This window comes from Camelus ferus, chromosome 9 (genome assembly GCF_009834535.1).
Source record: "Camelus ferus isolate YT-003-E chromosome 9, BCGSAC_Cfer_1.0, whole genome shotgun sequence".
NCBI lineage: Eukaryota > Metazoa > Chordata > Mammalia > Artiodactyla > Camelidae > Camelus > Camelus ferus.
In genome coordinates this window covers 78,405,034-78,419,589 of record NC_045704.1, presented here as the reverse complement: position 1 = coordinate 78,419,589, position 14,556 = coordinate 78,405,034, and the positions used below count along the sequence as shown (strand labels likewise).

The window sequence follows — 14,556 nt, the reverse complement described above, 5'->3', positions numbered from 1 at the left end:
TTTTAAGTAGAAAGGTCTTTTAACCAGGAAAGCTTAGAGAGCAAACTGAAATGGGAAATGGAGGTGATGTTCAGATAAACCATAACCATATATCCTATTGCAAAAAGAAAAACAGATGTAGTACAAGTGCCTCAGATAAATAGCTTGTAAACAAAAATGTGACTTCAACTACAGAAGTGGCAGTTTATAAAATCTAGGTTGTTTTACTAAAGTTGAAGTAATCCCCATTTAGAATCTTAATACAACCAGACTTTTCAAAGTGAGCACAAGTCAACTCAGAGGTTTTCTTGGAACTATTTCCTTTATAATAGAATCCTAAAGTTAGATCATACAAAAGACACTGGAAAACCACACAAATAATTCAAAAGGGCAGTTTCAAGTTTATAAAACCAGAACTCTAGATCTAACACTCAACCCAATTAACATTTGTCTTCATGGTGCAGCTTGAAATAAAACGATTTCGTAAGTAGTTTCAAAAAACTGTCATGCTGTGTACATTTCCATTTTGCATGACATGATTTCGTATACAAATAAACAAAAATGCCCTGTATACAACATCTTTTTCTTGCTTTTGAGAGGTGAAGCCTGAGACCTTAGAAAGACACCAAACATGTAGAAACATGTAGGAAGTGTAACACAGTCTTCCTCAAATTGCTATGGTGATTTTAAATATTTTACTAATTGGAAAAACTACTTAATGGGCTTTCAGTATGGACTAGCCAGAGAAAAGAAAACACACTGGAAATTAACATTTCCGACAGGTATAAACTGTTTAAAGAAATGTGCATGAGATCATTTAGCAATGCTAACTCATAAATGGCAGCCAACTCATAAGCAGATGTTTTTAAAATTCTTGTAAATGACATACCGAGAACCTGAAAACCACTGTACTTCACTTTTCCCCTCTGGAAAGAGATAAACAACAAAAGTTTCATGAAAAAGAAAAATTCTCTTCAAAATTTTTGATCCCACTTAAAATAAAGCAAGGAAATCTAAGTTGTATTATACACTAAAAAAGTTGTACTTGTTTTAAGTTGCCAAAGCCCACACTTGATTAATGTCAGAGGGACTGGAAGGGCTCAGGACGCTGGTAGGACTAAACGGACAATGACAATGTTAAAAAAAAAAAAAAAAAGTTAATTTTTTTTTTAAGTCAGATTTTTCTCAACACTTCCCATTCACTTCCCTAAAGCTCACTGTGGCTAATTTTATAATTAAATAAATCTCCTTGTGGGGAAAAGAAAAAACTAACCATTTTGGCTAAATTATCTATTATTCCCAGTCTGACAGTATACTTTTTTTTTTTGCTATATACTAAAATATAAACTTAGAGGTTTAAAATCAGTGTTTGTAACAAGCAACATTTTTATACCAGTTAAGTTCTTCCAGCATCAACAAATCACCACCAACGGTTAAAGTTATGGTTAACAGAAAATGTCAAAATTCTGTAGATCCAAATCTATAACCAAGATTTTAATACTTTGGCTCCCACATCAAAAGAATTTTTCAAATGATAAAATAAATTTTAAAACTTAAAAAAATTAAAATACCAAGCAGAACAAAAGTCCAGTCCAACTTTGTTAATACAACACTTTGGTGAGAGAAGGAAGCCAGTAACAGCAACAGAGTGCCTAAAGACTTCCCGTCAAGAAACATACCCCCAAAACATTAAAAGCCCTCACCCTATTAATCATAATGCATTTTTTGACCTCTAAAAACCCTCTTACCTGTTACAAGAGTTTATACGGCTGTTTGCCACTGGAACACCACCTTGCAGAGTATAAGCGTGGCATCCTTTGTTGATAATCACCTGTTGCCTAAGAAAGCATCATCCCGTATGGAGACAGACAGCACTAGGGCTCTTCCATCCGAGGTTAAAATTCAAAACAAGCCCAACAAGCCTGCATTTCAAGGTGGTCTTCGTCTTTTAACTAGTTAAGTTTAAAACTGGCAAACAACAATGGTGTCTGAAGCCAAAGGTGCAGCACTGCTGGCTTCCTCTTGAACTCCAGCGTTGTCACTGTGCACCGAAGTCTCCTGCTGCAAACAGGGGAGTTGTTCTCCTGTACTGGAAACAGCTTCCAAAGCTCAGGAGCCCCTGTACAGGATAATGCAGGAACTAAAGGCAAATACTTTTTCCTCCTTAAGGATGCCTCCATTTTTTCCTCACAATCTGTACTACCAACCGAAGTGACCGGGCCTGAGTGTGCGTTCGTACCTATGAAACCGTCACGGTGCATGCACATCCAAGGCATGTGGAACCACAGGTCAAATAAGGCACAGATACCAAGTAACGGTTCTAATTACAAACGCTAGCTCTCAGGAACTCTTCATCCATTCAGACTAAACCCATCACTGCATAACTCTGGTGAGAAGCCCCTGGAGATGGAGGAGCTCCTCAAATGTGTCAGGAAAGGCTTTATTAACATCATCATTAACATTTAAAAAGCAAGCGGAGCATTTCTCCTTCTTTTGGCAATTTGGTGCAAATGTTAAGTGCAAGATAAAGCAATTTCAAACTTCTCTTCAAATTAAAAATGAAACTAAGGCCAAACGTGATGGGTGAACAAAATAAATCAAAACTTAAATTTCAGCAACTCCGGCTCTTCAAACCAGCAAAGCCCCCGACTTGTGCACTGTGGTGAGGCTTAACGGTGCTTGCCCCGGCTTCTTGTGTGCCAGCAAACAGCACCATTTCCTCATCACGTTGAGGACTGAGAAGCAAAGGATCCCCTTCACTGCAAACAAAGGGGGTCACAGTAACACTAGTGATCCTTCAGAATCGACACACTGTGATAGTCAAAATGATGGTCTCCTTGCTTCTTGCTCAAGACAGACAAGATCTGAGCAGCAGCAAGTACCCCCTCGGCTGCAAACAAAGGGGTCAAAGGTTTGCCGTCAATTCACTTCCAGGCAGAAAAACATTTTCCTCAAAAGAAACAATTTATTTAGAATAAAACAAAAGCAGCTCAACTGTGAGCGCACGTTTGAGTGACAGCTACTTTTAAGCTGTGTGAGCCATAAAAAGGGTTTTTCTTTACTTTTCCAGAAATCTTGTGTACACAGCACAAAGCAAGGTCATTTTTTTCCACTTAAAACACCGGCATTGGCATCACAATAGCAGATACACAACTTTAAGCTGCCATTTTAGTAAAATGCACAAATACTAAACAGATTAGCTTTCTTCCATCAAGAGGCCCATGTAAACTCCACATAGGCCACAACTTCTCTTCAAAAAGGTCCATTAGAGCTTTGAATTCCATATCTTCATCTGTTGTTCACCAGTTTTGCTTGCGGGGGGGGAAAAAAGGTTATTCAGTACAAATGTTTACAATATTAAAAATATATATATTTCCCCTATGCCATTATAGATGAACATAACGTTAACAAGACCTTCCTGGAAAGTTCACCTTGACTTCAAAAAGCACCAATAATACCCACTGACACACACCTTGAAATGAATTTACCGTATGAATAGACAACAAGTAGAATAGGGTGGATTTTTTTTAAAGACTGCAATTAAGTGAGATTATAGGACTGAAAATATCCTTTGTACTCATGTAACTGAGTAAAACGTCAAAATAATTTTCAGAAAAAGCAAGTGTATAATCAATTTATAATCAATATATTCTAAATATAACTTAAAAGATGAAACTATAAAAAGGTGGAGTTTAGTCAAATTTTACCCCCTCTATCTTCATTCTGTAAATTATACGGAGCAATTCAGACTTAACTCCGTTATTGTAGAAAGGGGTCAAGGTACAAAGCCTTTTAAAAATCCACCTTCATCTGTGTTACCAAAGACAGCAGCTGTTATTTTAAGAAAACACTCATACAAATAATTGCTAAACAGCTAAAGAACACTATAGACTTTTACGTTCCAACTCTGTTTACACGGTACATATAAAACTCATTAGTCTTGACAATTCACCGTGGTTACCTGAAATCCTTTCTCCCTTTGGGCACATCACTACAACCATCACTACAACCAGCATGTTAACAGGGTCAGCTGCTCTTCTTGTTCTCATACCTAACTCCTATCTCAAACCAGATGCTGTGGCAGAGACAGGAAAAAAAAAAAAAAATGCCCAGGAATTCCCTCCAAAAATTGTCTCACAGAAAAGGCCATTAAGGCCCTCTTCTCGAGAGGATTTCCCAGTTCTGTTACCACAGAGTTTTTGGTGAATGGTTCCTATACGGACCCAAACTGCAGTTCAAGCTGCACCTGCATAATGAGCAATTTCACTCTGAAGAAAGTGGGTTTAAAATTAAAGAAACAAGAAACAACAAAAAAACTGTCAGTGAAAATCTGCTCATAAATAGGTTCTAAATAAACCTAAACAAGTGTTCGACTCTGAAAGCAACAAACACACATCTTACTTTTACTACTGTACCTCAAAAGATCCAACTGAATTAAGAAGGGCCAGAGTGTATTACCTTCAAAATGTGACAAAAGCTTATACCAGCCAGAGGATGGACATTTTTAGACGTAATACTTAAAAGGGAAAACTCAATCAACTCAATTGAGAGTCAAAGTATACATCTCAAACCAGGAATTTAAATTTTTGTGAGGAAAACTCTTTATAGGAATCCCAGGTACAACCAACAAAATAGTATTTTTTTTAAAAACTGGCTAGAAGCTAAATGATTGCTTAATTTTTCATAAACTTTGAAACTGTGATCTAAAAATCTTAATTAGCTTGATGGGTTTTTTTTACCAGTAATACTGAATAAGTCATTTAATGATATACTGCAGAAATTCTTTCCATTCATTTGAATTGAGATCCAGAGAAATCAATTAAACAAATACATATTTTTTCAAGTAAAAGAAACAACTGGTTGTTACCAAGAATATTGAATGTTGAGATTATGAAATTCTAGCTAATGAGAATTAGAACTAGATAATTTTACTTTTGCTTTCATTCCACTCTGAAGCTTTAAGTAGTTCACCAATATTACAAACCTGCACAACAGAATGGGCAACACAGGTAAGAGATTCATCTGAATGATGGCACTCTGTAGGTAAGCACCAAACTAAACATAATTATTTATAATACATACATTTAGAAATGGTATCAAGCCATTGTTTCAAAAACACTGAAGCACAAATTGCCCAGATCTAACAAAAGCCGCGATGTCAGATAAAGGTTCAAACAAACATGGAGCAAAAACCACAGTACTCTTCAGTAAGCTGTCACATCAACTTTAAAAAAAAGAAGAAAAAAAGAAGAAAAAGCCACACACACTCTGGATTAGAGTAAAATTAAATGTCATGGACTTCACTCTCTAAGAGTAAAATCATTTGTCCAGCCATCTTATCAAAAGATATTCAAAAGTTAATGGTTAGTGAGATTATTTAAACTGGAAAAATGTATCTAGCCACAAATTGTACTCTGACCCCATGTATGCACAGATTGCGCACTTCCACTAGTTTCTGAACAGGTGTCTACTCCATATTAGCATATCAAGCACAGCTTTTTAAAAACAAAAAGACCAAAAGTCTTAATTGTAGGATTTCAAGAATTTACCCTACAGGCATACAAAGAACTTTTGTGCAGACAGCCTTGTATCTTTCTTCTCTCAAAATGGCTAGTTTTTCCAGTTTAAAAACAAAAAACCCCAAAACCTCCAAATTTAAAAAGGAAATTTATAAATGTATAGTGAAAACCAAAAAGGATGACACAGCAGTGATGAGGCTTTCATGCTGACATGCATTACACCTGTCATAACGGACAATTAAAAATTACATGACGTTTCCCTGGGTTATTATTGGTGCTATTTCAAAACTATCAGCTTTGATAACAGAAAGAAAACAGTTGGGTTCTGCCAGGCTTTCAATAAGTCACTTACACAGAATAGAAACATGACCATGATCCAAAGGTCCTCAAGTTTCTAATCATAACTAAGTATCAATGGCCTTAGCTAAAGTTCTCAGCATTTAAATCAAGGGGGGAAATATACTTACAAATGACCTGAGAAACTAGGGGTGGAGGTGGCTGGGTAGATGAAAAGAGACAAACAAGAAAATCACCCACTAAGCAGCAAAAGCCCTTGTTAGGAACCAGAAGTTGATATAATCTTCAGTTCTGATAAAAACTGTGAGGATGGGCTGAAGTATTTTGTAAGAATTCCAGGTGTCTGGGAAAATTAAACACTAAAAAAAGGGTTTTCCTAAGCTGACATATCAATTCTCTGCGGTTGGACACCAGTGAAAATATGAAACACAAAATTTCAAAGATATTCAAAACATTTTCAATAATGTAAAGTCATCAATACTGTTCAAATATGAAAATAAAAATACAAGCAAAATTTTAAAAGAGCATTTGTCAGAGGCATTTTATGATGACTTAAAAAATTTCGCAGATATGGCTGATTAATGCCCACTGAAACAAAAGATGACTTATGAGCCTGCAGACAACTCTTCTTTCTATTATTGAAATCAGGAATTTGAATGGATACAAAAATAAAAACTCATCTCTGATGAAAAACACAAGTTTTGAAATATGCACAATTAAATCAGAACTGTACCTGCTAAACGTCTCTGAGAAAGTCAGTAAAAACACCACCACACACCAATAACTGACCAAAGAATTCTGATTTTAAAAGCACCTACTCACTTCCTGCATACTAGTGTAAGCATAAGACATATGTGGTTTGTAACATACTCCTCAATTTTTGCTGAACAGTTACAGCTACAAACCAAAAGTGCATATACGGGATACAGAACTCGAGAACTAATGATAAAAATGGTATGTGAACGCAAACTCTGGGAATAAACCATGTATCTGTAGAGAAACACTCAAATGCTTGATTAAAACAATCACAATGCTATACAATCTACCAGCTGATACTTCTGAGACCCCTGATCAAATTTCAGCCACACAAGTAACATTTCAGGTATAGGAATTATTTACCTACATTACCAATCGAGCCATTTTTAGGTGTATATTATTTTATATCGTCAGTGGGCTTTGTTCTCCAAATCTTGACTTTTCAAATTTTTGGTTTTGTAACTTTGAGGATTTTTTTTAAGCTCAAGGTTAAAAAAGAAAAAAGCTGAGAAAAAGAGGGAAAGTTACTCATAAGAGTGGGAACTCCTAATTAAGGTAAATTCATCTGCCTGCCTGCCTACCTTCAGGGCATCCCTTTCACTTAAAATAATAGCTAAACTCTCCTGACTTCTATTTTAAAGAGGTTTATAAAAATATAAAAAAAAAAAAAAAAAAGAAAAAAGCTACAACTAAACAACTAAAAAGAAAATTTCATCTTATGCTGTATCCCATTACACATCACAAAACAACCATTTCAAAGTACTAAATACAAGTTACACATGGACTTTAAGACGCACCACGGACAATGATCATAACCAGGTAATCTTCTTCAGATTTGGCCAGTGCCTTGGCAGGGGAATCCAGGAACTGCTGGGAGAACTCACAGGGTGGGAAGGCATGAAGGACCCCGGTGTTTTCCTTGTCTTTGTTGCCCCCAACAGGGAGGCTGATGACCCCAGCAGCCTGCTTTTGCTTTAAATAGGACACAAGGTTCCTAAGTGGCCTCTGAGTAGAGGTGGCAGTGTCTGATGTGGCTGAGGAAGAGGAAGACCTATCAGAACTTCCAGGCACAGCCAGAAGAATGGCATAACCATTGGGCCCTGCCACTTTGATGCGTCGAGTGACTTCATCCAACTTGGGCTGGTCCAAACGAAGACGCTGAGTGATCTTGAGCTGGGCCACTTTGCCTCCAGTTGAGCCCTCCACAAGAAGACTACTAGCCACTTGAAGGTCACCCTGCAACAGATGCATGTTGGAAGGAAAGTTGCTATTCTTCAATAGAAGCATGCCCTGCCAGGCCAAACAGAGTTTGGGAGAGGCTGCTGCTGTAGGGGCTGTCCCACCATCCTGTTTCTGGGAAGGGGACTTCAGCTTCGATGAAGCAGTGCTGGTGCTGGGTGCGCTCCCATCAGACCGGTCTTCTTTTTTCAGAGGGCTTTTCCCCTCAGTGGAAGCAGCTGTCCGGTGCTTCCTATCCCGTTCAGCTGATGCAGAGTTTTTACGGTCTCGCTTGTCACCCTGGCTCTTCTCCAAACTACCTCGTCTGTCTCTGATTGGAGAGGGCCTTTCCAAGAGAAGAAGACGGGAAGATCGATCATTGTCGCTGTTGTAGCGATCCCGGCTACTGCTCAATTCTGGACTGCGGTCAGGAGAAGGCGCGCAGTGACGTTTTCGTGGACGGTCACTCTCAGGGGATCTATCCAAATGCCGTCCCCCACTCTCCTCAGGCAGCCTTCGCTTCCTGGGTTGGTCTCTGCTGCTGGGCAGGTCTCGCTCACCTCTGTCCCGGTCCAAGGACCAGCCATCCCGCCTGCGATCCAGGCTATCCAGTGGCTCATAAGCAGGCACAGCAGTGGCTGCAGTCCGAGTGCCGCGTTCACGGACTGGGGGCGGGGGTGGCACCCAATCAGAGTCGGGATAAAGATCTCTATCACGATCTCTGTATAGTAAGGGTGGCGTCCTATCCCGAGCACCCCTCAAAGGATCAGGTGCCCGATGTCCAAAAGCATCTGTCACCAGTTCATAATGAGTTAAGGGCAGAGGCTGCAAATATTGCTGCTGGTAACGATGTTCTGTGTCTGCAAAGTCTACTCTAAGGCGACGATCCGGGCCACCAAGTGGGAAGCCCCGCATATGGGTCCAGGCAGCATGAGCTGCATCCAGGCTTTCGTACTGGATATATGCCCAGCTATCACCTTTGTGGTAGTCGATGGTGCGGATGGTGCCAAATCGGTCAAACTCCCTTGCCAGGGCAGCAAGGGGCACCCAAGGACCCAGGCCACCTACCCAGAGGCGGGTGGTAGGTGTAGCTTTGCCATAACCAATTTTGATAGGATTCCGAATTATAATTTTGCCAGACATTGCTAGTTTGGCCCGGTGAGACATGTCTAGGTTCTCAAATTTGAGAAAGCCATAGGTACTGGTCTGGCCCCGGGAAGGCCTCTTGATGTCTACTTCTGTGATGACTCCAAAACGGTCAAAAGCCCTTCTTAGGTCACTCTCTGTCACAGTGATGTCTAGGTTGCCCAAGAAAAGCGTCCGGTTAGCTCGCTGATCATCCTCGGGTGAGATCTCATCCACTTCTCTGAAAGGAGCAGCACCTGCTCCAGCTCCCACCCTTGGCTCAAGACTGTAGGCTGGTCGCACTCTCTCATAGAACGGGTAGTCTCGCTCTCTCTCCAGCTCTCGGGGCAATGGTGGCGGAGGTGGAGGGGGCAGGCGGCCAAGAGCCAACTGCTGCAACCGGTAGTCTCTGTATCCCAAGGCTGCGCCACCAGGGGAAAGCGATCTCTGGCCTCCACCACCTCCTCCAGGGGGGTGCCGGTGACCACCTACAGAGGACCCGACCACGCTGGCTGATGGAGGATAAGAATCTTTGTCTAAAGGGGAGCGGCTGCGGCGCCGACTCACATACACAGCTTCTATCTTCAGGGGCCGGTCATAGAGCACTAGGCGGCCTCTGGCATGCTTGGCCGCCCGCGCGTCCTCTGGCCGCCGGAAGTTCACAAAGGCTACTCGCTCATCCCCGCTGCCAGAACCCGAGAGATGACTGATTTTGACACTTACATCACCGAAGCGTTTGAACTCATGAAACAGTCCGTCCTCCACCGCTTCGTCACTCAGCTGGGACCCCAACTCGCTTATCTTCAGGGTCTTGTATTCCCCGCCGTCCCCGCCGCCCGGAGCTGAAGAGGCGGCCCCAGAAGAACGTGACTCCCCGCCTCCACCCCGGGAGCTGCTGCGCGACTCGCCCCCGCCCGAGGAATTTTTGGTGCTTGGGGAGCTGTAACTATGCAAGCGGCTACTGGAGCTGCCCCCACCAGTGTCGTACTCCCGGCTACCACCTCGGCTGCTGGACTTGTCCAGATGAAGGCTGCGCCGCGACCCGCCGCCGCTGTCGGTCTTTCCGCTGCTGCTCCCATTGCTGCCACCAGAGCCCCCTAACTTCTTGCTCCGCTCCCCGCGAGAAGTCGAGTCCTCACCACCACGGGAACGTTTGGGCTTGACTGGAGAGCGCTCTTTCCCCTTCATTGTTGCGGGTCGCCGGAGGTCTTCTCCGCGGAGCTGATTAACTCGCCGCCCCGCGCTCGCTTCACACAGCGGAACCGCACGCCGCCATCTTGGACTCCGCCGCGGCAAAGGGTCCCGCCCCGCAGCCCTCATTGGTCAATTATCTCCGCTCTTCTGCAGTCTCATTGGGAAAACTATTTGTCTGTCTTTACATCTCCCCGCGCTCCGGGGAGGCGCCCGCCCGACCACTGTTATTGGGTTACCAACTCCCTAGTCAGAGTACCTCATTGGTTATATTCGTTGTCCATCTTAACGGTTCCTCGCGCCAGACTGTAGCTCCGCCCCTCGCACTCTATGGTCACCTGACCCGAAGTCTGGAGGCGTTGATTGGATAAAAAGTCTGCCCTGTAACGGTACTTCTTGAGCGGTGAAAGCAGTGATCCCACCTCCTCATCCCTTTCATTGGTTTATGATCCCGTCCTTTAATCTACTTTTGGGAAGTCGGGTCATAAGTGCTAGCGTTTTTTTTTGAGAGGCCGGCTCACAGTGATCTCGCGAGAAAGAGAAGGCTCCCTCTTTCGACCCCCTTCTTCCAACTTCTCCGGCGGCTGAAAGAAATTTAAATCTGATTGGATGTTGGCGAGGAAGTTGATAGGATGAAATAACTGTCCATCACTCGCTTAAAGGGGTAGGCCCATATACTGAGGTGGCTCCCTGAAGGTGAAAGAGTAGAATACGTGCTTGCTCTGCGACGTCTTTTGGACGTCGCGAAATGGTGACCGAGAACCAGCTCCGCCTCCCCGCGTTTTTGGCGTTCGCCCTTCCAGCGTTAGTTTGGTCTCGCGGCGTAGTTGGTTGTACTTTGGCCCTCAGAGCTCAAAACTTCTGGGTCCTTACTTTCTACCTGCTTGGAACAAGAGTCCGGCCAGGCCCCCTGGCTGTCGGGGTCTACGAATCCCTCAGGAAGCCGTCCCGGGGAGCCCAGCGGACACCTTAGCCTCTCTGGCCTCGCATGAACAGCCCGAAAAAGCCCCACCCCGCCGTGGGCGAGAAAACGCCGCCAGGAGCCTCCGGGGAAGGCGGGGCCCGGAGTTAACAGTTCACAAAGCCACGGGTCACACTAACGTCCTGGGAGGGGCGGAAGCCGGGCGCTGGCTCTTGGGGTCCCGCAGCTGAGAAGCAGCGGAGCCGAGATGCAGCCCTGGCTCGGGAGCCGGCTCTGCTCGGCACTCTCCGTTCCCGTCCGAGTACCCGTAGGCCACCCAGCAGACTGACTTGACACTCCCAGTTTCGCCGCCCGCGGGCTAGGCGGGGACTGTCGGGTCACGGCGTGCAAGTCTGGGCTTCCCGTTTTATGTTGCAAATTCTCGTGGATTTTGGATTTTGTAGTCCCATAATATAGCTGGGTTTTTTTTTTTAATGTAATACCCCTATACCCCCTCCCTGTTAAATAATTGAGTAAAACTTAACGCCCCACGCAGATGTGTCGCTTTTTTTCTGTGGCTTCTTGTACCTCCCGCCACCCCCGGTTAGCCTAGACTGGATCTCACTAGAACAGCCACCTTGCTGTCTCTGAATCCATTTCTTGGCTCTTTCAGTAACCGCTTTAAAACACAACTTTCTTTCCAAAGACCTTTATTGTGTCAGACAATAAAGCACTTGTACAAGGTGCTTTATTGTCTGTACCAAGAAAAGAACTGGTACAGCCTCTGTCCCGCTGCTCACCGTCTGGTGAATGGAGGTAGTGCTGAGTTCACCACAGGGGTTCGGTTTTCTGCTGTCTTCCCCAGCAGAGATAAATAGGATTCTTGTGTTGATCCTCTCCTCAACCACACCTCTCAAGATTTAATCTATAGTAGAGAATGTGGGATACTTTTAAACGTCCCCCAAACTGAAACCTAAACTTGAAATTTAAGATTAGGGACTGCAACCTGTTAGCCCTGCTTTAGCCATCCTGTTTATTAAATAATCTCGAGGAAGGTGAAGATGTGAGACTTTTATCTCTTGATTAGATCAGAGAAGCTTGAAGGAAGCCCAATATGTAAAAACATAAAAATCTATGATATTGTGGTGTGTTAAAACTGGCTATTAAAATTACTTCATGAGGCATAGTACGATGTGTATAACATGCTACTATTTGTAGTCTCAAAATGATGTATATGTGTATGTACATTTTTTGATATATATTCATAGAAACAATTGAGAACACTTAGGAGATTATTACTAAGATCATGCTGAGGAGGGGGAAGGTGAGAGTCTGGATGTGAGAAAGACTCAAAGTTTTCATTGTATACCTTTTTACATTATTAATAGAAAATTTGTTTTACCGTGTGTATGCTATTGCTGTTTGTTTTTTTTTTTTCAAAACGATTATTTTTAGCTTTCCTTAAAAACCTTTTTTGGAAAAACTAAAAAATACACAAAAGTAGAATACTATAAAAAATTCTATTGTACCCAACACTCAATTTCAGCAATTTTCAAATGTCAATTTTGTTTCCTCTACACTCTCTTCCCCCTCTTCCCCCTCTTCATTATTTTGTTCCAGGCTCATCTGGTACATTTTCAGCCCCAGACATGGCATCAGGCATTTCTCCAAGTAGTTCTGATTCCTTTTAATGGGAAATGATACTTAAAGATAAAAATCTGTATGTTAGGGAATAAAAAAAAGAAAAAAACACATTTGAAAGAAAAAACTACATAGTTAGGGGGTTTTCATCTGTTTCAAGGTTATATTAACACAACACAAAATTGAAGTTAAGTCATTATCTGATTACCTTACTCAGTATTCTAGCCAATCCAAATTAGACTCCAGGATGACTATTTTTGGCCTAAATTGACCTGCTTAGGTGGCTTACTGATCAAAAGAAAACCAAGATAATAACCAAATAAGTATAGTTTCCCAAACTTCGTGATGGGGATTGAGGGAGCACAGAAGTTGAGGGAGAGAATTCAGGGAGCTGGTACCAGTAATGTGTGGCAGTGCCCGGGGCTTTGCTAGACTTAGTGGCTTGCCTTTTGAAATACCTGGGAGCTTGATGGAAGCTACTGCCCACCTGTGGCTGCTGCAGGAAGGCTTATCTAAGGGGGCTGATAGCCTGTCTGGTATCTAAAGGACTGGTAAATTTAATGGGTAGACAGAAAAGGCCTGGATTCCATTATGGATAACAGAGCCAAAATATATCTGTGGAGTGTGTTCGTGTGTGTATGTCTACGACAGAACTGAATAATGACATGGTATGTTGATCCAAGCTATAATTCAAATAAGTGATTTATTTTGTTTTCATTTCCTTTTCATCCTTTAAAGTATGAAGCGGCTTAGTGAGGTTGTATCAGCCTACGTTCACACGTGTGCTTTAGAGAGGGCGGAGAGAGGATAAAAGTGACCGATGGTTTAGAGGGCCAAGACTTTGAACACTTTTTCTAGTGTTGGTGATGGAGTTGTTGAGGTCCAGTCCAGGCTTTCATCTGGTCTCCTTGTGATCTACGGCCAGATTTGTGAGGATAACTGACCTGGGTGAAGAGGCTCTTTCAGCGGTCATGAAAACAGAGTTAAGCTGCCAACAGATTCCTTGAGCATCATAGCAACATTGGATCTCTCCTTTTAGTGCCTTGTCAAAAACTAAGAAAGAGTGTTGAAGAAAAGCTGCCAGCCACAGTCCATTCTGGCATCAGTGTTGGCCCCTTGGAGCTGTACAACCAACACACAGGCCCTGGAAGACACAGCCCAGCAGGAGAGCCCAGCACAACTGGCCATCCAAAAGAAGTTTTATTTTTTAATTTTTTAAACACCTTTATTGTGGTATAGTTCCTGTACAGTAAACTACACATATATCAGATGTACAATTTGATGAGTCTTGATAGATGTATACACCCATGAAACCATCAACACAATCAAGATAGCTAACATTTCCATTACTCCCCAGGAGGTGCAATTCTCAAATTCCTAGTATATCCCTGCTACCCTCTGTACCCCCTGGTAACCATAAGTTTGTTCTCAATGTCTGTGAGTCTGTTTCTGTTTTGTAGATAAGTTCATTTGTGTCCTTTTTTTTTTTTTTTTTTTTGATTCCACATATAAGTGATATCAAGTGGCATTTTTCTTTCTCTTTCTGGCTTACTTCATTTAGAATGACAATCTAGAGATCCATCCGTGTTGCTGCAAATAGCATTATTCTATTCTTTTTTAGAGCTGAGTAGTGCTCATATATATATATATGTATACCACATCTTCTTTATCCAGTCCTCTGTCGATGGGCATTTGGGTTGTTTCCATGTCTTGGCTATTGTAAATAGTGCTGCTGTGAACATTGGTGCGCATGTGTCTCTTTGAATTATATTTTTCTCCAGATATATGCCCAGGAGTGGGATTGCTGGATCATAGGGTAAGTCTATTTTTAGTTTTTTAAGGAACCTCCATACTGTCCTCCATAGTAGCTGCACCAATTTATATTCCCACCAACACTGTAAGAGGGTTCCTTTTTCTCCACACTCTCTC

The 14,556-nt window shown here is 42.4% G+C and overlaps 1 protein-coding gene across 1 annotated transcript; it reads right to left on the bottom strand.

Moving 5' to 3' along the window:
* Window positions 1-2,920: 2,920 nt before the first annotated feature.
* Window positions 2,921-10,425, bottom strand: RBM15 (RNA binding motif protein 15). The gene has a single exon (XM_014567809.2). It carries the CDS (start codon window positions 10,212-10,214, stop codon window positions 7,338-7,340), a length of 2,877 nt encoding a protein of 958 aa, XP_014423295.1. The 5' UTR covers window positions 10,215-10,425; the 3' UTR covers window positions 2,921-7,337.
* Window positions 10,426-14,556: the final 4,131 nt, after the last annotated feature.